This window comes from Chiloscyllium plagiosum, unplaced genomic scaffold, assembly GCF_037043375.1.
Source record: "Chiloscyllium plagiosum isolate Xiang-an unplaced genomic scaffold, Cpla_swu_hap1 HiC_scaffold_34, whole genome shotgun sequence".
Lineage (NCBI taxonomy): Eukaryota > Metazoa > Chordata > Chondrichthyes > Orectolobiformes > Hemiscylliidae > Chiloscyllium > Chiloscyllium plagiosum.
The window spans coordinates 9585373-9610571 of record NW_028270172.1 but is presented as its reverse complement, the minus strand read 5'-3'; the positions used below and the strand labels follow the sequence as shown (position 1 = coordinate 9610571).

Here is a 25199-nt window from a genome sequence, read left to right as displayed (position 1 = left end):
AAGGCATTCTCTTACAGAAACACTCAGCTTGTGTAGTTGAATCTTTAATTGCACTCTCAAAGTATATTCTCTCTCAGGCAGTGAAAACAAAATGACAGGGCACCACGCTGAGTCTCAAGGCCCTACACAAATTTTAAATTAGCATTCGTTAGGATTGGGGGCATAAAACCAAACTTTGAAAGGAGAATTAAAGGAAACCTTTTTTTTAATAAAAAACAATATATAAATGTAATAAGGCATTGCTGGTCTTGTACTCCAACCATCATAAAAAGTTTTTTCATAATTTCTTACTGTACCAGATGGATTTATTCAGGGTGTCCTTTTACATGAATCTTTTACATTACAAAGCTAATCCTATAGAATATTTTACAGATTCTAAATGCCTGAAAGCATTTTGTTTTGCATTAGAGGCCTGTCCTTTTGAGAAGCCCAGGAATTTAGTCATGTATCTTTCACAGGGACATCACTGTTGAACCTCAAATTGCAAACATCTGTTCTTACAATTTTAAGCATTTCAAAATTTGCTTGTGCGGAACTTGGAGAGTATTTGTGAAAATGCATTTACATCATTTCCTACCTGTAGATTGCCAAAAGAATTTACAAGAACGATACCAGAACTGTATGATTAGCCAGGGTGCATTTCTTTCCTCAAAGAGAAAGCCGAGAGCTCATCCAAAATGGTCTTCAAAACAAATAATGGAACAAAATAGGTTTTAAAACTTAAAGGGTATAACTGGAGGTCGGCGACATTGAATAGTCACCAAGGGATTAAAAAGGGTCATAAGAAAATTCTGCAGATGGAATGGTGGGAATATGGAACTCTACCAAGTAATGAGAGATTGAGGTGAATGATACTGATGCTTTTTAAGAGGAAGACAGCCAAGTTCATGAGGAAGGAAGTGTTTATGCACAGTGATAACAATGGAAGGATGGGAGAAGGCTCAAACACATGATAAATGCCATGGACTGTTGGGGGCTAAATAGTCCGTTTCATAGAATTCCTACAGGATGGAAACAGGTCATTTGGCCCAATAAGTCCACACTGACCCTTAGAAAAGTAACCTATCCAGATCATTCCCCTACCCTATATTTACCCTTGAATAATGCATCTAACCTACATATCCCTGAACACTGGGCAATTTAGCATGGCCAATTCATCTACCTGCACATCTTTAGATTGTGGGAGGAAACCCACACAGTCAGAGAATGTGCAAACTCCGCTACATATTCAATACAAGTATATTTTATGTAATCAGTAAAACCTTTATTCTTAGAATTGCAACAACAATTCAGGTAGCTTTTCCTTTAGTCTTAACGTTTTGACGTGGAATGGGACAGAAAAGAATGATTATTTTAAGAAGTGAAACAAAACAAAGACTAAGACAGGAGACAAGGCAGCTACGATTCCACCTTTACAATTCTGCCAAATATATTCACTGCTTGCTACTACCATATAACTGTATCTCCTTGTGATTGCATAACCTCTGATCCATTAAGCCACACCATGGGAAAACAAACCTCGTACAGGTCCAGCTTATACAAATATCCTAACTGCCTCATTGTCCAGGGATCAATCATGGAACACTTGGCACTGTGAATTATTTCTAAGTCTGTCCAGTAGCCACATGCATGTTCATACCAGCTCTGCATTCAAACTGTGAACTTTGACTTATTATGGAAGAACAGGGAAGCCAGTTGTTTGTCAATTGTGACCGTCAGTGATCACATTCGTGGCAGCAAATTAACAAACAGTTTGTACCTAATTGGCACATTTTGTAGGCGTAAAACAGTAAATCACAGTTGAAGAAAAATGCATTGGCCACATTATCTGGCAGCTGAAAATAATTGACAATGTCTGCCAATAAAATGAATCAAGCCTTTACAACTTTTATAAAGTGCACCATGCAAAGCTATTCAACATGAAAATCCAACTGGGAAAATGGATTCCTGCATTAAACAAATGTTTTCCCACTTATCAATGTGCCAGATTGGTTTAGGTCACGAATTGGACATAACAGCAAACATCTGCAAACGGGATTAAGATCAGTTTGGTCAAAAATAGAAGTGACGTGTTAACAAGGAGTCATGTAGCTTACAAGACAAAGTGATTTTGAAGACACTAAATTATAGTTATCTGACTACTTAGCAGAGCCAAATCATTTGCCATCTAACTTTAGCAGTTTTTAATTTTGGCAAGTTGCTGCATGTTGCTAATATGCCCTACTCCCAACTTTCTCCCTTCATCCTTTGATCCCTTTGGTGTTAAGTACTACACCCAACGTTTTTTTTGGTTTGAAATTACACAATGTTTTGGCCTCGACTGCTTTCTATGGTACCAAATTTCATAGGTTTACCACACTCTCGTGAAGACATTTTGCATCTCAGTCCTAAATGGTTCACCCTGTATCCTCAGACTGCAACCCTGATACTGAACGCCACTGTTACCAGGACTATCCTTCCTGCTAGGATTTTATAGGTCTCAGATGTCAGTCTCAATGGCCAGATTAGTCAAGATAGCATCACCATTCATGAAGGCAAACTCTTCACTTTCTGGTGGATCTTAGCACACCAGTAAAATGCAAATTTGAAAAACAGGGTGGTTACTAAATTAATTGCTTATCACCCCAGGCTCAGTAGTTAGTGGTGTAGTTAAGTAGCAAACACAAACAATGGGCCTTAAAAGCGAAGCAGATCGTATTCCCTAAACAATTCTTGCTACTAATTGAGGGGTACGGGGACCAAGAAAGTGACAAAAGTTAAAAGACATCAGTATGATCTCACCATGAAAACAAGCATCGTGATCAAAATATTGATGTTATGGAAAAGCATTCCAGATGTGCAAAACAGGTTTTACTTTTTTTAAAGACTGTAGTCTTGTCATGGTTCTATCACAGCAACTGTACATGAATGCGAGAGATGAACCTAGCCCCTGAAGCCATTTCTGCTGCCGACTGATAACCACATTCCAATTAGCAAAGCTACCATTTGGGCAAAGTATAGCTACAAAGGTTGGGATTCAAACACTATTCCTCTTGTGTAGACCAACATTTTCTTAATGAATTACTGTAAATGATAATAGCAAAACAAATCTGGTTCTTGGATCTGTGAACGTAAGAACAGTGTTTAAAATGAGAGGAAACTGTAATAAAAGATTTGTATAATTTTTATTGCTGTTAATTCAGGGAAAAAAGTTGCATAAAATCCAAAAATTTGTTCTAGAAATATAAGTGACCTTTCCAGTACATAACATTTTGAATATCAAAGAATACAGTAAACATATGAATGAACTGAAGGTAGCAGCATACCTCCTATATACAGTACAGTTTTTAAACCATAAAATTAGTTTCAATATAGCCAAGTTATTTACAACATATCGTCTTACAAGTTCACGTGGCTTACCTTTTTTTTAAATCTATTATAGAATTCAACAGCACAGTTGCAGCAAGATAATGGTTTTGTTTTCAATTGGTCATCCAAAGTTAGTAAAACACATTTAAGGAAAATAAATGCCACACGTCATCCTCTAGAGATCTAGAAACAATTATTAACTGATTCACATGAGTGGCATTAAAGGCTCAAATGTCAACTGGTTATTTCTTACATGCAAGTAGTTTGGGTCAAAGCAGCTTGACTAAAGTATGGACAGATCAAGTCAACTGCAATTTTTCTTTCCCTTAAAAAAATACTCTTTGATGACAGCTTTTTGTTGACATGGGCCTTAAAGACGAGACAAAGGCTCCTTAAGAGCCTACAGACAAAAAGCACATTCAACTCCTATGACACTCACTCATTTTTCAAGTCAACATACATCAATCCACAAAAAAAAAGAGTAAGACTCTATACATTTACAAAAAGCAGACTGCTGCATGCCAATATCACAACTCCATATATTCCCATTAATGTTAAGGAATGTCAACTGTCAAGCTTGGACAGCACTAATTCAACCTGTTGCTGTAAGATGCAGCAACCCTCAAAACTGCCATCATCTTGCAAATCACCTCAGTGCACTTAAACAAACCTGGAAGCAGAATAGTGCATACTGGCTTTTACCTCTCTTCCTAAAAAAGCAGCAATAATTACTGACAAGCTGACATGATTAATACCATTTACAAATATCAAGCATCCATCTTCACATTATAGTAGTGGTAAATGCAAGTGAAATGGTGAAATCACTACCACGTCAAATCTGCAGAGATCACACCACTCTATAATAAATATCTAACAGTGGTTTTTGTTTTTCATCATGGAGCAGTGTAACCTTTGTGTAGAGCTAGGAGTAAAATAAAATTTGTTTTACATTCTAAAATCCAAGTAAACACCATCTCCCCATTAGCAATCTCATTTAGAGCCTTTTTTTAAAAAAGAAAATCAAGTAACACCCGATGCACACTTATGGTACAGTATAAAGACGGGATTCACAAAATGGTTCTGGATATTCAATGGTTTGATCTAAAGAAATTTAAAAACACATTCACACTTCTGTCAAATTTAAAGAGTCATCATAAATATCAAAAAGTAAAGTAATGAAGATAATCAGCTATTCAAAAAATGCTTTCAATTTTTTTTAAAGCCTAAAAGTCTAAACAGGCAGTATTCTGAAAATTGTGTTTCCTGTTATTTTTATCTGGATTAATACAGGCACTCAAAAGCTTTTCTTCAAAAAACAATAAAAAACATTACCCATATCAATCTGTATTTTTACTCTTACCCACTATTCCAAACAGAAGTATTTAAATTCATGTATCTACCTTTTGAAAGCAGAGTGATTTCTACATCAACTGAAACTAAAAAAAAAACAGAAAAAGGGAGAGACTTGTAATTTGAAGACAATTTGACGCAGACAGAAGATGTACCATGATGCAAGATGTGACCTGGCATTTTAACCGGCAGCAGTCTGCTCAATCCAGCCCAGTGTCTTTGTCGGACAAGTCAGTTCTCAAACACTGCCATAAAATATAACAGCGAACATTGCACGTGCCTCTTGGTATAATACATTCATCAGTGCAAATCGAGAGGTCAATATTATATATTTCTAGGTCGACTGCTCTGTTTGCTTCATGAACACCGCAGCCAAAATAGGTCAAGATATGTCCATACACTGAAAAAATGCCACAAGTTCAAGAAAACCCAGGCTTCAGTGACCATGTGCTAATTCCAATCTAATGGAGAAAGCATTTGTGCTGGACTAACAGAGCATTAAGTGTGTTGTTCGGGTCACACCTATATATTCAGGCTCATTTCTAAGTTGATATAACCCTTCTAGCTTAGTCAGCTGAATCCAAATCATGAGATGGCGCAAACTTTAATTTGAAGGCACCTGAAAGTGAGAAGAAAATTAATTTTATTAAAAAGCCCACTGCAGTATTTCAAAACATTACACGATCACTGTAAAAGACACGTTTACTTCATGGAGAAAATTTTCATTGTCAATTATGTTTTGGTGTAGTTTACACATTATATTGCAATAAGGTAGAAGACCACAAAAGACTACTTTGGCCAAATGCAGTGCAGATCCTGCCAAAGGATTGTTTTGATAGAAGATGTCACCGTTTGGAAGTTGAAAACAAAGGGGTTAAATAGGATTCTTTCATGCTGAGAAAAAAAAATCCTTTTTGAAAATCACTTTGGCCTGGTCAAAGTACAGAAGAGTCTTGTGATAATTTTAATCCCACCTACAGGAATTTTTAAATATTTCAGAAATATAATTAAGACATGAGGGGCTTTTTGTAAATAACAGTTGCTCATGTGCCATAGGAAATGGCACATACAGGTACATTTACAACTTTTGAAAGACATTTAGACAAGTTCAAGAATTGGAAAGGTTTGGAGGGGTATGGGCTAAATGCAGGTAAGTGGGACTAGTTTGGTTTTGGAAAGTGGTTGGCACACACTAGTTGGACCAAAGGGTCTGTTTCATGCTGTATGACTACAACTGGTCCGAGTCTCCATTGTGCAATCATTGTTAACTTTCATGGGGAAGACTGCAAGAGGACTTAAATAAAAATCTTATACTACTGAAATCTAGAAGCATATTTAGAAAGAAGGATGAATCACCGGAAGCAGCTGCAAGTTCAACACTACCTTCATTCTACTATTTTAAAAACTTATTCTTGAGCAGTGATGAGGAGTGATGGCATTTAGAAACAAAAAAAAGCTGCTTCTGCTCATCATTGTGTTCCAGTTAATAGCACACAGACGTTTTCAATTACACACAGCTTTGCTTCAAGTAAAACAGGGAGCAGAGTTGCAATTCATTACAAAGACAAAGACAAAGACAGAGTACATAAAGCAAACATGACAGTAATCAGAAAGCATTGGCTCTGTGAACTTTAAAACACAATTTATAAGAGGTGAAGTCCAAGACAAACAAGGACTTAACTTCTGTGGTCCAAAGAGTAAGTTACCTACAGGATAGGGCTGCTGAGCCATGATAAGCTAGTCAGTTGGTAGATTAAAGTTTCATTTATAAGCTGATCAGAGTACTTTTAGAAAGATAATACATTTCCATTTGTTTTCTCATTATTATGCCTTGAACTCTAAAGGAGTTAAAATTTAACTTTTGTACAGCCATTCATGTGCCTAGCAATCCCAAATAGAAACGGTTCTGTACAATCACTAGTTCCTTCATCCCTAAACTGTAAGGGAATGTTTGAATGTTGAGCCCACAGAAAAAAATTGTTTTACTTTTGTATTAAACTCGAGCGGGTATGTGTTTTTGCAATAAGTGTGCAGGCTGCTCCACTTGTCACTTGAACTTTAAATGTATCACTTCATAAAGACAATGGAGATCATCACTTCCCTCCCATTGTATTTTAAATGATCTACAGTTTGTGCCTCCCACACAACTCAGATGGTCATTTCTGCATTACTTACAAGCACAGGCACCAGTATCCTTATACCAAAATACTGAAGTTATCAGTCAAGAGTCTTCACCAACATCTTTTCATACTACAAATAAAGAAGGTACAATTCTAACTGGACTCCTGCAGTGGAGCCTGGCAACAAATAAAGTGAAAAGCCACATGGAACACATCTTACTGACAAAACTACTGGGAACTTGCTTAGAGTTTTTTTTTAATGAATGCTCCCACATGTAAACCAAGGCCTCCGGAATCAATGCTGTTCTCTCCAACCATCACTTGGTGTTTCTCCAGCATGCTGGTGATCAGAACTGAAAATAGCATTCTCGGTTGCTGCAAGACTTTACAGTGTCAGTAAGACAATCAGAGTTGCGCTTGTTTAGTCTGGGGAGTAATTTTGCTACTTACTGCTCGATCATCTTCATGATTCTTTCAGTCTGTCCCCATCTCAGTGCAAAGGGACACAATTAGCTCCAACCATCTCTGAACAAGTGCACATGACTGTCTTTGAGTTAATAATAAATTTGATCAAATTAGTTTACAAATCTCTATTCTAGTCCGAGACACAATATGACAAATTCCAGCAATGCCATCAGTATAGAGAAGAGGAAAATGTAAGTAATTTTGAAAGCTTTAAAAAAAAAGCTAATGTTGAAAATACCACATGGAGGTTTCAGATGCACCTCCAGCCTGGGCATTCAATGTATTGAACAAAAGCAATAGGAACAAGATCAAAGATATCTTACCTTCCCTTTTCAAATCAGTGCACTGAAGTACAAGCTGTATATTCACAATTACAGGATACAGGACAAATTCTGCCAATTACAAATTTAAGCTTTTCCTCAGAATATGCAGCACATTAATATTTAACAATGCAATAATTTCACTGGTCACTCAGTAACCTGCGGATTAGATTATCAGATCCACTCAAATGTCTTTAACAGAGTTCAATAGTTAAATCAGAAATCATATGATTATACTTGACAGGGCAGCAAATCTCAAAATAGCTTTGTAAACAGAAGCGAGGCCATGGCATAGCTTAACCACTACTGAGTTTGAAACTGTCATTTCAAGATTCTGGGAGCAAACTAAACTAAAATGTTTGAAGCAGATTCCTGTTTGAATCTTGAACACATTCTGCTTACCTGGCTGACTGGCCTCCATAGATGGCTGTTTACAATCCTGTGCATAGTGTCCACCTACACCACAATTATAACAGGATGCATTTCCATTCTTTTTAGGTCCCATACCATTTACACTGGTGACCATGTTGGCCACTTGATACATCAATGGAAATCCTCTGAAAAATCCAGGCATTTGTTGCATCCCGTAGTTAGTCTGATTTGCCATAGGATCATGCATTAATCCACTAGTATAAGGGTTCTGATAAAAGGGCATCTGTGTTCCATTGTTTTGATGTGCTTGGTTGAGGTAGCTACCATTACAAAGAGAGGTTACCCCACTGAAAGGGATAAAAGGAACTCTGATAAGATGGCTAGGTATTGTGCTAGGGTAGTAGTAGTTTAGATGAGGGTTACTATTGGTCCCACAGCTACCTCGGCATCCGCAGGAACTACAAGCTCCACAGCCAAGCTGCTGGTTTGGTTGAATGGTCCCATTAGTACTAGTATTTCCTATTGTGTTGATATAAGAGGTGCTGTCACTCTGAGCTGTGCTATGAGTTAATGCTGTATTGAGGCTTGGCACAGGGCCTGGGGTGTGGGTGGGGACTGAGGATCCAGTAGACTGGATTTGACCTACAGGAGATGGAGGGGTTGCTGAACCCTGCAAAGGCAAAACACTGTTTGGAGTTCCACTTAGATTGTATGAGCCAGGTGGTGGTAGCAGGCCAGCTGCAGGAAGCATCACTTTTAAACTGGCAGATTCTGGTACAGTGCCTATATTTCCATCAGCTTGAGGCAACAAAGCATTCAGTCCTACGATGTTCTGTGAAGTTTTAGTCGTGGGATCCAAAACGGAAGGTGTTGATAGCTTCCCAGATGGAGAGTGGCTGTGAACTGGGATGAAAGCTGTGTTGGCTGATCCAATATTCACTGTGCCTGCTGGTGTCTGGGGTCCTAGAACATGGCAGTTCTCAAAGTTCATTTGTGACGCTGTCATTTTATGTCTGTGCGTCATGGGATGCAGGGCAGGGTTAGCAGTCTGTAGAAGGAAAGGTGTCGCTACTGAAAGGTGGGAGGGAATCATGTCCACTCGCTTCCCAGCTTCAGCAGCACCAAGTGGTGCTACCTGTGAAGATTCTCGAAGAGAGGTGGCAGCAGGAGGGACAGTCACAATCATCCCAACAGTTTTGTCTACAGGAGCAATGCAGTCTGGCTTCTTTCCACCATTTTGCATCACATAGGGCATAGGAGGCATTAAAGGAATGCGAGGAAGAAAAGGGATAGGCGGGTTCCCTGGAGGAGTACAATTCTCGCTCTGCACTGGAGCAACCTGAGCGGTTGGCCGCGAAGTACTTCCACGAGCCAGATTACAGGGGGGCCTCTCCTGGTGCTTATCTTTCCCAGAATCCTCTGAAGTGCTATCAGAATCTAATCGAAAAGAAAAGAAGCATGTAACATGTTAATTTCAAAAGAAACAAAACAAAAAGGCAATTACAAATCTAGCTAAAGTTTATATTTATACACAAATATGCTAGATGTTAATTAATGCTCAGTGAATCAGTAAAAGGAGGAAAATTGTGGTATTTACAGCTTATACTTTGGTTATCGCAGTAAAAAAAAAAGACTGTGGAAAAGTTCACGTTTGCCATGAACGAACAACTAAATTTTCAAAAAGTGATCTAGCAGGATTATGCTCAAGGAATACAAAAGCAAGCCACTCAGACTTTCGTGTGCATGCTACCCATCAAAAGATCATCGCTGACCTGTATCCCAACACATTTATTTGCCCTTGATCCATCTACTTTTGATACTCATTACACGATTTAAAATTCAGACTTGAAGATTTGTTCAAATTACTGCCTGACAAAACTAGTGCTTTGAGGATCAGCGTTTTAAATATTTTATTTACTATCATAAAATGAGTAGTGTTAGGAAGAGAACATTTGACTGCAAGAAGCACTTCTAATACCTGTATTTAAGAATGACACCTAAATCCAAGTTCCAAATTGTGTGGAACTGCACATGCTCAAAAACCTCTCCAAATATTCTTATAGGAAAATACAAAATCACCAGTATACTATCAACTAGATAGAGATTGGAATATTTGATACAACAGCAAGACATTGAGAAGGTAATTAAAACATTCATCTAAAATGATACTACACTAGTCGTACCCCAAGTGCAACAATAACACATGCATTTGAGAAGGTAGTGGCTTCATTTCAGACTATGGGCATATAATGCAGGCTAACACAACATGCAATAGAAGTTTGTGAGCAATAACATTTTTCAAAATGGGTATCGAACTGAAACCTTGTCTGCCTAACAGAAGCAGGTCCTACATGCCTAGTTCCCTTGGCAGAGTTCCCTTTCTTAAATTCTGACCAAACTTCATAGCCAACCCCAAAACCTGCTTAACTGGAGATACATCTCATTCCGGTTTGAATACACAAACTTGCTATCACATTTTTGTGTGACATTGACTTCACTTCCAAACTAATTTCCACAAAGCATTTCTGTACATTCAGAATATTGCACTGTAAATTAGAGTTCACTTGAAATCTAGTCAATAGTTGAAAGACTAACTAGCTTAACATGTGGAACTACAGACTTCACTGCTAACAGGTGAACACCAGCTTTATTACTAGAAGTTGCAATATGGATTAGCAAGGTCATAAGTAAAAGCAAGCTCTAGGCTCCAATTTTAGAAGAACAAAATTGAAAAGGAGAGAAGTTTTGCCAAATTTATTGAACCTTAGGCGAATCACTGTTAAAATACTGCCTGCAATCTGGTGGCCATATTATCAAAAAGGCTAGAAAAACTGGAAGGCAAAGAAGAAATACCCAAAATACAAATGTATACAAACTAAAATTGACACATCCCTTTCTTTTCAAAAGGAGAGACAACCAAGTGGAGCATGGACTGGTTGGGTTGAATAGGTCATTTCTGAGCTGTATATAACCACACAAAGTTAACAAAATTAATGCAGTCAATTCATGACATATTCGACTTTGTTTAATAACAACTCTTGCATCGAGACTGAAGGGTCAAGTTGACAGACTGTCAAAGTGTCCTGAAGTTAAAAGCAATTACAGGAAAGGTAGTAAGAAAATAAGTTTTGGGCTGGAAGTTTCCCAAAAGCAAATGAGTGAAGGGTGAAGGAATAGCTGTCACTGGAGCAAAATAAAATATGGCAAGCAAGCCAGAAGAGGGGGTTCTGGAGGAGTCCACATTGATACAGACTTAACTGTTCATGTGACTTGATCTTTAGATTACCAAATCACTAAATGAACATATTAGTGTGAAAATTCAAGTACCAGTAAAGGACCTGATACTAAAGAGACTGTAGGTTTTATCAGCAAGGAAAGTGGGGTAGAAACACACATTGTCAAGCTTAGCTGAAAGCTACAGGAATCACGGTTTTTGTAAAAATATTCTTTCGTGGATGTCAGTATTGCTGACAAGATTAGGCATTTATTGCCTGTCTCTATTGCCCTTGAACAGTGGTTTGTTAAGCCATTTCAGAGGGTTAAGAGCCAAATCACACAACAGTACATTGGAGTCACAAGTAGAACAGTTCAGGCGATGAGGCAGGTTTGGTTCCAAAACAGCGTGAGAACACGAGATTGATTTTTGACAAAAATTATTGATTTTGTAGCCACGACTAATGAAACTAACTTCCTCTAATGTTAAAACATTTTTGGTCCACATTTGAGCTACATTTAAAATGCTCTCAATAAGCTGATACTCCAAATTTATACTGGAATACATGATTAAAGAATTAAAAATTGGTGATTACTTTCTAGTAGTTTGTTACACATTACACAACAAAATTTACAGTTCCCATACAAAAGTCCTTCCATATTTCATTTAGAATTGTTTTCTAAATTGGGATTTCATCTTCAGGAGCATGAATATTTAAAACTGGTTCCAAAATCTTTTTTGATACCTTTTCTGAATACTTTTCAAACACCCACTTGAGATCTAATCATTTGACACATTATTACTAACTTCACTGAATGTTTCAAGATAAAATACAGGCACCTGCAGTGAAGCTAGTCCAGTATCCACGTGCTGTCAAATAGTCTCTTATAATTGCATGTTATAAACTATTTAGAAGGATTTTAGTAATTCAAAATAACTCACCTTTGTCTTTTTCATCTTCACTTTCACAACTCTCTTTTCCATCATGTCTTGGGCTGGAGGGAGAACTGTAGCTTTCCGAAGAGCTGTCTCCACATGCCTCCAATCCAGAGCCAACATCCCTTAATTCTAGAACAAATCAGGTAGGTACATTTGAATGATAAAAATAAAGCCAAACAACTCTTTAGTCTGTAGCACGATGCACAATTACAGGCCATGTAGTTCATTGCATTATTTTGTAAAATACTTTGTTTGCACTTACTCTTATCCCTGTCCTTTAGGCAAGTGCACTGCAGAATTTGGACTACATTTGCATTGCCACTAATGACAATCCACAACATTACAGCATCCTGTTCATTTCTTGTCATGAGACATCCAACTATTATGAACCTTAATTGCAACACCACAATTTTGCAAAATATGCAAACAAAATACAACTTCTAAATGGCAAAAGCACAAATGAATGACATTTTCAAACTGAAAAATACTCAATCTGCAAGTGGACTGGATCAGATATAAACAAATAACATTGAGAAATTCCCTTTTGTCCAACACCAATACAAAGGTTGGAATAACATTAGTGACATACTTCGGTTTTAACCACTAGGTGGTGTTAAAACTTCAAAATGAAATTTGTGTATCTATGACTGGCAGACTTGCTCATTGACTGTAAGGCACCATAGACATATTCACAGCCAATACTCCCACATTGAGTTACTGGACTTCGCTTCATCAAAGCGAATACTAAGCTGATGCTAAGCATTTCTTCTCCTGCTTCCCTGGCTCTACACAAACCTCACAGGGTTACAAGAAACAATAGACTTTCTAAAGGTTCATGCAATTATTATGAAAATCTAAAGATTGTGAAAAAACACAGGAGGGACAACAGTAGTTATTCTTTATTAAAGATCTGAATGATCAATTGATGGCAGTTACAGTACAGCTATATCCAGTTTCAATTCTGATACAGAATATTTTGCACAAGTTTATTGGGGCTGCAGTCAACTTTCCAAGCACATGAACCATAATACTATACTTTATAATCTTTACTGTGACAAATCAACTGCAAATTTAGAATAGGAAAAGACCCAATTAAAAGGGTCTTAAATTAAATATTAAAGCCGCAAGTTATTCCGTGAATGATGCTTCCAAGAAGATTAGAAATCAGTTTGCAACTTGCTGGAAAGATCCAGTTCTCTGGGTCATCCCCTCAGTATGGAATATTTTGCAAGCTAAGTGCAACTCTTTAATAAATCTTTCTTGCCTCAGTTTCCAGCTACAATTGGCATCTTTTCCACTACTGACAAATCAAGCTTTTAATCACTCTGATTTTTGTCATATTGCCTTTGGAAGGACCAACACTTCCAGCTCGATGACTTATTCAATTCTGACTTGTGTTTTTGTAGATAGATTCTTCCTAAATCACTATACAAGTAAAATCACTACCTTTGTATACTTAGTCTCTAAATACGGTGTATAAAAGTGATCTGAATGTCACATCAATATTGCTGTCAGTGAAGTTATTTACAATCACATCAAAACGGACAAGCAACAAAACAACTTTTGAAATTAATTGGACTCTGTTTGCTAGACTGGAATGTTAAACTTGAGATGAAAGTTAGCAAGGTATTGAAGCAGGCTGTGTTAAAGACACGATGCAAAGAAATAACCAGAGGAAAATGAATTGGCTCATTTCAAAGTTCTTTCACTAGGGGACAAAAACATCTTTTTGAAAAAGCAAAACATTGCACTTAGAAGAATATAGAGTGTGACTGAAGAAATCTCTGCACTAATTGCCAAGTAATTTGTTACCAAGCACTATAATCCTGACCTGCTTCTCAAAGTAAGCCAAATAGAAGCACATTAGGGAACATCTCTGGAACACCCGCACCAATCAACCCCACCGCCCCGTGGCTGAACCTTTCAACACCCCCTTCCACTCGAGGACATACAAGTCCTGGGCCTCCTCCACCTCCACTCCCTCACTACCCGACACCTGGAGGAAGAACGCCTCATCTTCCACCTCAGAACACTTCAATGCCAGGGCATCAATGTGGACTTCACCAATTTCTTCATTTCCCCTACCCCACCTTACCCCAGTTCCAACCTGCCAGCTCAGCACCATCCTCATGACCTGTCCTACCTGCCCATTTCCCTTCCCACCTATCCTTTCTACCCTCACTCCGACCTATCACCTTCATCCCCACCTCGTGTACTCTTGGCTACCTTCTCCCCAGCCCTACCCCCCCCCCCCCTCCCATTTATCTCTCCACCCCAGAGGCTCCCTGCTTCATTCCTGATGAAGGGCTTTTGCCCAAAACATCAATTTTCCTGCTCCTCGGATGCTGCCTGACCTGCTGTGCTTTTCCAGCACCACTCTAATCTAGTCTCTGATCTCCAGCATCTGCAGTTCTCACTTTCGCCAAATAGAAGAAGTACATTATGTTGTAGACCCCAAAGATATATTGCTGGGAAATTTTAAACTTCACCCTTGAATTGATTTTGGCAGATGTCCCTACCAAGTCAACTGCAGAACTTAATCAGTGCAAATTTAGCCCTTAAAAAGTGTGGTTCTCGTTAAAGTTTAAATTTTCAGAACAAATTCAAACTGAACTCAAATCAGCCCACTTTTGGTTTAATAGGGTTGTAACAGGCAACTAATCCATTCATGAGACAAGTCAGTAATTTAAAGGTTAAAGAGGCTGTATATCCCTATATTTTTAAAAAAACTTTGCATCTGTATTCACCCAGGAGGAGGATATGGAGGATAGTGAGATTTGTGTGGAGCACGCTAATATGGTGGGGCATTGAGATAGAGAAGTAAGTGGTGTTGGGTCTCTTGAGGAACATTAACAAGGATAAGTCCCCAGGGCCCGATAGTATCTGCCCCTGGTTATTTGAGTGGGCAAAACAGATGATTTGAGGCCTTGACCAAAATCTTTGTAACCCCAGCCAATGGAGGGGGATCCTGGGGGACTGGCGAGTAGCTCAAATGGTTCCTCTGTTCAAGAAGGGAAACAGGGATAATCCAGGAATCCATAGACTGGTGAGTCTCAGTAGTTGGGAAGCCATTGGAGAGAATTATAGGAATAGGATTTATGGGCATTTGGAAAAGCATGGCCTAATTAGGGACAGTCAGCATGGCTGTGTGGGGGCAGGTCATGTCTTACTAACTTGATTGAATTTGGAGGGAAAAAAGGTGATCGATGAGTTTAGAACGGTGTATGTCGTCTCCAAGGATTTTAGTAAGGCTTTCAATAAGGTCCCTCATGGTAAGCTCATCCAGAAGATTAAGATACATGGGATCCACAGTCACTAGGATTCAGAACTGGCTTGCCTATAGAAGACAAAGGGTAGTGGCAGAAGGGCGCTTTTCTGGCTGGAGGTCTGAGATTAGTGGTGTTCTGCACGGGGACCTCTGTTTGTAATATATTTAAATGACTTGGATAAAAACATAGATGGATAGGTTAGTAAGTTTGCAGATGATACAAAACATCAGTGGAGATGTAGACAGTGAAGATTGCCAAAGGATACAGGAACAGATGTGGGCAGAGAAATAGGAGGAGTTTAATCTGGGCAATTGTGATGTGTTGCACTTTGGGAGATCAAATGTTAAAGGAAAGTATACAGTTAATGGCAGGATCCTGAATAGCACTGATGTACAAAGGGATCTTGGGGTTCAATCCATAGCTGCCGGAAAGCAGCCACTCAAGTAGATAGGGAGGGAAAGGCAGCATATGACATGGGGACTTGGGGAACCGAGTACAAGTGTCCGGATGACAAGTTGCAGCTTTTTAAGATCTTGGTTAGGTCACACAATACTGCGTTCAATTCTGGTCACTACATTACAGGAAGATGTGGATGCTTTGGAGAGGGCACAGAAGAAGTTTACCAGCATGCTGCCTGGATTAGCAGGTAGGAGCTAAAAAGGAAGGTAAGAAAAACCCAGGTTTTTCCTCTGGAGTAGCAGAGACTGGGGGAGCCTTGATACATGTCTATAAAACTTTGAGATGCATAGATAGATTTGACAGTCACACTCCCCGCCCCTCCAAGAGTTGAAATATTTAGTACTAGGGGACACACATTTAAGGTGAGGGGAAAGTTCAAAGGAGATGAAGGTGAGGTTTTTTTTTTTTAAAAAAAGTGTCGCAGGAGCCTAGAACATGCTGCCAGGCATGATGGTGGAGGCAGATACGATAGGTTGTTTAAGGGACTTTTAAATAAGCTCATGAATATGAAGGAATGGAGGGATATGGACCAAGGGCATGCAGAAGGTATTCGTTTAATTTGGCATCATGTTCAGCACATCATGGGCCGAAAGGCACATTCCTGTGCTGTATATTCAATGTTCTACTTTAAACGCTAGGAAACTGGACATGCAAGAGACAAAAAGGGCTGGTTCCATAAGCCTTTGCAGCACTGTATAAAATCAGTACAGATCTCTTCTTCCAGAACAAAGATCAACCAATCTCACATCATCACCCTTGTGACCCTGCTCTGTTTCCAGCACCACCCCTCACCAGTCAGTGATTACATACCACCTTCTGACCAACAATCCAATGTAATCTCAAACCAGAGAAGCTAATTAATTAATTTAGCCAAGCCAAATGAACACATAGGGAATAGCAAGGGAACAAAAATTCAGATCTTTCTCTTGAAGTCAATCATCAGGCAGATGTTTGCATCTCAGTCTCAAGCTTTCTTTAAATAAAAGTGAATAAGTTTGTTAATTCTTCCCTGTCAACACTGACATCTTTTGGGGAGGGAAAAGGAAGGGGGGAAAAAAAAAAAAAAGAGGGAAAATGAGGGAGCTGTCTCACAGACCAGTCACCCAACAGCCTTACAGTCCTACTCTCAGAACCATATCTTAATATCTTACACACCATCCGTGGATATGTCCTGTCTCACTGAAAGGACAGACCAGAGGTGGTGGTGCACCAGGAGGGAATTGCCATGGGAGTCCTGACTCTAGACCACGTGAAGTTTTGTGGATTCAGGTTAAACATGGGCAAGGAAGCCTCCTGTTGATTACCACGTACAGTCCTCCCTTGGTTGATGTATTGCACTCCATGTTGAGCAACACTTGGAGGAAACACTGAGGATGGCAAGGCCACCAAAATGTATTGTACTTGGGGAGATTTCAATATAAGGTCAGCAGGTAATGAGGAAGCCAACAAGAGGGAAAGACATACCTGTTCTCATCCACAGTCAGCAGATGCAGCTGATCATGACAGCATTGTTAAGACTGCAGCTCTTGGAGACAAAGTCCTGCCTTCATATGGACAGTAACCTCCATTATGTTGCGTGGTTTATTACCATTTTAAACGGGGCAGACTTCAACCAGATCTAGCAACTCAAGTCTGGGCATCCATGAGGCAATACGGGCCATCAACTGCAGATTGTAAAGGTGTGAGATTCTGCTAACTCATAGCCCAGCTCATCTCCCACTCAATCACTATCAAGCCAGGGGATCAACCCTGGTTCAATGGAGTATGCAGAAGGACATGCCAGAAGTAGCAGCATGGCTAGCACTGCAGCCTCTCAGCACCAGGGACCCGGTTCGATTCCAGCCTTGGGTAACTATCTGTGTGGAGTTTGCACATTCTCCTCGTCTGCGCGTGGGTTTCCTCCGGGTGTTCCGGTTTCCTCCCACAGTCCAAAGATGTGCAGGTCAGGTGGATTGGCCAAGCTAAATTACCCATAGCATTAGGTGCATTAGTCAGGGTAAGTGGGTTACTCTTTGGAGGATCGGTGTGGACTTGCTGGGCTGAAGCACCTGTAGGGAATCTAATCTAATCCCTAAAGATGAAGTGTCAACCTGGTGAAGCTACCAAACTGGACTAGCTGCATACCAAACAGCATGAGCAGCAAGTGATACAGTTAAGTAAGCCCATATCCAACAGATCAGATTCAAGCTCTGCAGTCCTGCCACAGCCACTCGCGAATGATGGTGGTCGATTAAACAACTCACCGGAGGTGGCCCCATAAATATCCCCATCCACAATGATCGAAGAGCCCACCACATCAGTGCAAAAGATAAGACTGAAGTATTTGCAGCAATCTTCAGCCAGAAATACCAACTGCCAGAGGAAGTGGTGGAGGCTGGTACAATTGCAACATTTAAGAGGCATTTGGATGGGTATGGGCTGGGTGCTGGCAGGTGGGACTAGATTGGTTTGGGATGTCTGGTCGGTATGGACAGGTTGGACGGGTCTATGACTCTGACTCCTCCAGTGGTCACGGGTATTACAGATAACAGTCTTCAGCTAATTCAATTCACTCCACATCATATCAAAAGACATTTGGAGACAATAGATACTGTGAAGGCTACAGGTCCTGACGAGACTGCCAATAGCATTCAAGGCATGGGTTCCAGAACTTGCCCCTCCACTCACCAAGATATTTTAGTAGTTTTAGCGCAGGCATCAACCTGACAATGTGGAAAATTGCCCTGTTAAGTCCTGCAGCTGAAAAACAAGACAAATCCAACCCAGTCAATTACTGCCGCATCAGTTTACTTAAATCACTAAAGTGATACAAAGTGTAATCAATAATACTATCAAGCAGCACCTGCGGGATGATGCCCAGCTTGAGTTCCACCACAGCCACTCAGCTGCTGACCTCATTACAGCCTTGGTTCAAAATATGGACAAAAGAGCTAAATTCCAAAGGTGAGGTGAGGAGAGTGTGACAGGCCTTAACATCAAAGCTGCATTCAATCCAGTGTGGCATCAAGGAGTCCTAGCAAAACTGAAATCAAGGGAATCAGGAGGAAAAGTCTCCATTGTTTGGAGTTACACGTGGCACATGGGAAGATGTCATGGTTGTTGGTGGCCAGTCATTTAAGCTCCAGGACATCTCTACAGGAACTCCCCAGACTACTGTCCTATGATCGACTATCTTCAGCTGCTTCAAATGACCACCACTGAATACCCCACCATCAACTTAATCTCCCCATTTTTATATTCAATCCTCTCAGGAAAAAATTCTAACATTCAATTAGCTTTCCTAATTACTTGTGAAACATGCATAATAACTATTTTGAATTCACATACACGGACACAGATTCCTGTGCATCTCAAGGAGGTCTGCAAAGTTTTATCAGATAGTTTTTTCTGTCCTTCCAGAATGGTCGATTCCACACTTCCCCACATAATCTGTTTGCCAGATCTTTGCTCACTCACTCAATTAACTAATCTATTTTCCTTTGTAGCCTCATGTCCTCTTCACAACTTATTTTCCTATCTACCTTTTAGCCACCAAATCTTTCATTGTTGTACAAGTTTTAAACAGTTGAGATCCAGTACCAATCCCAGTACTGGTTCCCTTCACCAATCTTATCAAAAGCCTCTGGAAATCCAAATACACTTGGCAGTTCCCCATGATCCACAGAACATTACCACTTCAAATCCAACAGATCTAAAGTTTCCAGCTTTCAGGAGCCCTCCCATTGTAAGTAAAAAAGTTACATTTGTTATATCCCAAACCAACAGAACAGTCCCTGAATCAACAGGATTTTGGGCAAACTAAAACCCATGCAACCACCTTGTCAATAGCTTAAAAGTGAATTCCTACTAGTTTCTCAAGTAACGAATTTTAATGAAACTACAGGGTTATGAATTTATCAAATTATGCTCCTGTGAAGCACTTCTGATATTTATGGGTTCCAAAATAATTGTCAACTTTTACTTCCTTAGAAGGGGAAAAAAAATGAGCCTAATTTGTCTGAAAATTCTTTCACCTCATGCAGAATAACAAAAGATTCTTTTGGAAGACTCATTATTTTGTGCTCAAGGAATTCAGTGCACAACCAAAGCAAATCTCTACAGGTGAACGTGACCAACATCAGCACACATTTCCAAACCTGTATAATGGCAGTGAAGAACTTTGGATTAATGTTCCAAACATGATCTCCACGTAAATATTCATTAGAAACAAAACAGAACAGTACCATAAATATTCAGTTTAGGCACCATACCTTGCAGTTTGAGCAGAGTAAAATTTCCTATTTCAGCTTTCCAGCAATAATGACACTTGGTTTCCATACTTTTAGAAATGGAAACGCTGCCCCTTGATCACATCTCTATATCGGCTAAAATTCATTCTAAGCTAACAGTTACCCAAAATGCTTTGAAAAAAATAGTAATATCCTCTGACTTGTAGAAATATCTTGCCCAAGAAAGTCATCTTGATCAAGAGACTTCCCTATAAGGCATGCAGTATCATGCCTTATAACTATTTAGCTATCATGCTAAAACATTGTTTAATTTCAAAACATTTTCAGGTGATTCTAAATTAGCATGCAACATACCTCTCCTCTATGAAATCACAAAGAATACTCTTTTCTCCCCTAAGTATATATGTACAAATTAAGACTGACCCCCATTTTTACTATTCTTGTCTCCAAGTCAACTTCCCTCAAAATCTAACAGTATAACTTCCTTCTACTTTCCAGTCACGTACGACGGAATTGCATTTTGCCAACACCCTCCCTATCTATTGTCAACATAAAACCTAGGACATATGCCCCACCCTCAGCACATACTCCTCTCAATCCTAAGTCATGGTACTGAAAAATACATTTCTGTTCCATTGACACAGTTAAGGGACAATCTCTCCCCATATTGCTTGTTGTAAAGCACAACATAGGTCTTCTGAGGCTACTTGACATCACGTAATGAAGGTGGAGTGCAATATTATTGATGACAGTTCAGCTCTCTAAAGTTTGTATTAGCCTACAATTATATCCCAAACAATTTCCGATTATGATTCTGAAGTGAAGAATGAAGCTGCCACAGGCCCCCTGACTTGGTCACTCAACTAGGCGTTCCCCCACCTCACTCGCTCACCGACAATGCCACCAATCTAACCTATACTCTTTAAAGCACTTTTCTGGTTTTAAAAAAAACTGCCAGCAAAATGTTGCAATCCCCTCACCTATGATTTTTAACACCGACCACAATCTCTATTCTTGGTAGAAATGGACTAGTAATAGCACATTAATAGCCATATGCTATTTAGGAAATGATGCAAAAAGATAAAAGTCCTTACCTTTCCCTGGCACAGCCCACACATGCTGTACAGGTGGAATTCTAAGGATACCATTGCCGACAGGAGCCCTATGACTCCCTCGATCAACCTTGTTTTTGTTGTTGCTAAATAAGAGAAAGTAAAACAATTAGGGATGGATCACAAACGTTAATTATTCCTTTTTCTTCCAACTCAAATCTTAGTTTTTGCCTGTGTATAACAGGAAGTCCAAAGAATGTATTCAATGACAACATAAAAATATATTTCAAAGTTTCTCATCCAACATTCATCACAACATTTGGTATTCTTGGGCATCTCAAGGGGTGTATCATTGCAGACTGTATTGGATGAAAGCACCAACTAGTTGGCAAGCAAATGCTGAATCAGAGGTATTGCAAGGCAAATGCGCCAGTTAGAGGCAGATAGCTTACTGCTAAGCTTTGTTTAGATTTAAATTGGGCAGGCTGATTTCTCAGAGCAATGCCTTGACCAGGAGTAATGAATGAGACACTATGTATCCTCTATTGTGTTAAGTTGAAAAAAGTGCAATGTGTACATGTTCTTTAGTTCAGCATATTGGAAAGGTATACAGTAGATGGGGTTGCAAGAACTGACTGGTGTCCCTCGGTTGGAGAGTAAAAATACCCCAAGAAACCATGGTTATTCATCCAGTTTGATAAGAGTTGGGACAGCGATTGAATGAAACTTGCCTGCACTACCCAAAAGTATTTGAAAACAGCTTCTAATTCACCCACCTTTGTGCTTATACTGTCCAATAATTGATTTAGTCCCATGATTGGACGGTACTCATGAAATAATCAAGTGTAAGAATTAAAGATTAAAGAGACAAGGCCTTGCATAGTAACGTGTAGCTTACAGTACATGCAATCATGCCACCATAGAGGAGTTTCACTGAATCTTAAATTGATTGTCAGCATAATTCTTACATTCAGGATTATTTCACAAATGCCATCCAATGATGGAACCTCATCAATTATTGGACACGAAGTATAAACAACAGTGAGTGCATTAGAAGTCGTTTATGAATATTTTGGGTAGCGCAGGCAAGGTTGATTCATTGTTCCAACTCTATCAGGTTAAATGAATAACTGGAAATAAATAATAATTTCACCCTCCAAAGGGCACCAATGCCAGTTCTCGCATCTACTGCTTGCCTTCCCATCCTCTCTCAAAGACTTACTTCTTATCCCAACTTATTCATGTTCAGGAATTTCAATGCTTTACCTTCCTTACAGTTACTTTACACAAAAAAAAACTTTACCCTTTCCATAATACATACATGTCTGACTGAGTGTTCAGCTTCTTACTCCCAGATGATGAAGTACTTCTTTTATCTTCTGATAAACACTACAATTAATTGAGGGGAAATGTATGATCAGAATCCATTTGAACATCTGGAAACATGGCAAGTACAATATCAGTAGCAACAACTGAGGCACAAGATGATCTAATTGAAATTCAATGTACTCCATTTTCTATTATTCCAAGCTGGCATCGGTTTAGACTAAATAATGGATGCCATTCAAATTTACAGAAGTTATCAAACATTCCATAGATAACAGTTTGATGAAGCCATTGCATTATTTAATGCAATGTAGAACAGCAGGATGATTAACTAAATGACAATATAAAAGCCAGTGCAGAGGCACCTGGGGCTTTATGCGTAAACACTTATTGATTGCACCTACTTAACTTCAAAACTGGGGTTTTCAGATTCCCTCTTTAGGCTTTTCTTCACAAGACAGACATGAATCATCACTTTTGGTAAACTAATATAAAATCCTGGTTCACAGTTTGAGGACATTTCTCACCTATCAAAGACATGTTGTAACAATCAAGGTTCTAGACTGTTAAATTCTTGAAGATTTCTCACTCAGTGCCAACATGACTATCACTTCTATTATTGAACCATCACTCAAGCGAAACCATCACTCAGTTATTTTACTGGTCAGCAGTAAGCAATATAAACTGGAGGAATGAAAAAAACAGCTTCAACAAGTTCCATGTTGCAACCTATTCAAGGCAGAGATTGAGGCAATACTCACCAAATTTATTCATTTAAATTTCTGGGTACAGTTTTCAGCATTCAAGAAAGTCAAATTTTCAGTTCTCGCTTTTGACCCTATCAACACTAATAAATTTAGTTCTATGTTTGAAGTGCAACATTAATGCTCATATATGCCCCAAAATAAGTCCAGACCAGATTTGTTTGTGCACAAGATATTCAGTAGGAACACATGATTGTCCCTTTTAAAGGGTGACAACCGGTGCCTTCAAGTGAAAAATAAATAGCAGCAGCATACTTGCATTTAAGCCTCAGGCAGAGAGGCCAGCTTCACTATTATACAGCTTGAGATATAGTATTGCCCTTTACCGATTTAAGCCTTTAAGCAGCAGTGGTACAGATGCTAGGAGAACCTGCTCTGGATACAGTTGTAGCAAATGCCCACACATTTTTGTGCAGTGAATGTTTCAGGATGAAAGTGCCACTGGAAACCAGAAGTACCTGTTCACATGTGATGGATGATCTTAGACAAGATTAAAAAAGTGTAATTACAAGCTATATTTCCCATCATTATTGGCAGCACTGGATAGTGCCTGAAATATCAGCATTGGTAAGGAGGATTTTTTGCACACATTGTAAGGTGCAGAGTGTGAAGGAAACATCAGCTGAGAGAGAGAGAAGGGTCAATTAAACAAACTGAAAATTTAAGTGGGAATTCAATGCCAAGGGGAACCACAGCACAAAGAGGAAACACACCAGAAAGAGAGGAGTGGGAAGGGGAAAAAACATCAGGGGCTGAAAGGCCCATCTGCAATGAAGCCAGTGGCAGTGTGATGTCATAAACCACAGCATGACATGGTCAGAAGACACTAACAGTATTCCAAAAGAAGCAATCGAGCCGCAAAAAGAGGGGGTGTGGGGGATGAAAACAAATGAAATAACTATCACTAGAGAAAATACAATCAGGAAACAAATAGAGTGAAGACCAATAAGTCCCCTGGACCTGATGATTGTATACATTAGAAGCTGCACAGCCAGGTATACTGCTAGCAATTATCCACTAACCCTTAGAATGTGGAAAAGTGCCTAAGGATTGGGAAAACTGCTAGATGTAACATCTTTACTCAAATAAAAGGCAGTATAAGACTAATTCTAGGCTACTTAGCTTAGCACCTGTTATTCGGATAATATCAGATTATAAAAGAATGTAATGTTGGAACATTTAGAAACACAGCACATACTCAAGCAGGGTCAGCACGACTTAAGGAGCAATCATGCCAAGTTTGTTAGAATTCTTTGAGGTGATAAGCAGGATAAATAAGATGATGTAATATATTTGGATTTCCAGAAGGCTTTTGAGAAGGTACAGCATTTAGGTCAACTCAAGACAAGAACACACTATTACAGGTAGTATGTTAGCATGGGCAGAGAATTAGCCAACTAATTGAAAGCAGTTTATATAATGTATTGAGAGAGGAGAAAGTAAATGTACTATAGCTAAATTTGCAGAAGACAAAAATAAGTGGGAAAGCAGGTAGTTGAGATGACAGAATCCAGAGTGCAAAAGAACCAGGTTGAGTAAGCAAAAACCTGGCACCTGGAATACATTGTGAGAAAATGAGAGATTATACACTTTGACAAGAAGAATAGAGGAGCTGAATATTATTTAAATGGAGAAAAATAAAGCTACAAGAGGGATTTGGGAATCTTTGAGCTCAAGTCACTAAGCGTTCGCCTACAACTTATCGAAATCAGAGCCAATCGGGTGTAAAATAGAAACATTCTGCCAAGATTATACAAGGCACTAGTAAGACTGTACTGGAATAGTATTAAGTTTTGGGTCCCTTAACTAAGGAAAGATTTACTGGCATTGGAGGCAGTTCAGAGAGGGCTTGCTAATTGAACCTGGGTAAGGAGTGATTTTAGGAAGAGAGGTTGAGTCAGTTGACAACTACATCTCATCACTGAATTTAAAAAAAAAATTTTTAAAAGTTCTTAGGGACTTGATAGGGTAT

The 25199-nt window shown here is 39.2% G+C and overlaps 1 protein-coding gene across 2 annotated transcripts in view; it reads right to left on the bottom strand.

Annotated features, from left to right (window-relative positions):
- Window positions 1-3147: 3147 nt before the first annotated feature.
- zcchc2 (zinc finger, CCHC domain containing 2) overlaps window positions 3148-25199 on the bottom strand; it is a 65947-nt gene continuing 43895 nt past the window's right edge. For both annotated transcript variants that reach the window (XM_043719603.2, XM_087978479.1), the window contains 5 exons: window positions 22459-22526; window positions 21180-21283; window positions 12132-12257; window positions 8006-9412; window positions 3148-5317 (listed from right to left, as the gene is read on the bottom strand). In XM_043719603.2, coding sequence (XP_043575538.2) covers window positions 5265-5317; window positions 8006-9412; window positions 12132-12257; window positions 21180-21283; window positions 22459-22526 — 1758 coding nt within the window. In that variant the 3' untranslated portion in view covers window positions 3148-5264. The remainder of the gene's footprint in view (window positions 5318-8005; window positions 9413-12131; window positions 12258-21179; window positions 21284-22458; window positions 22527-25199) is intronic.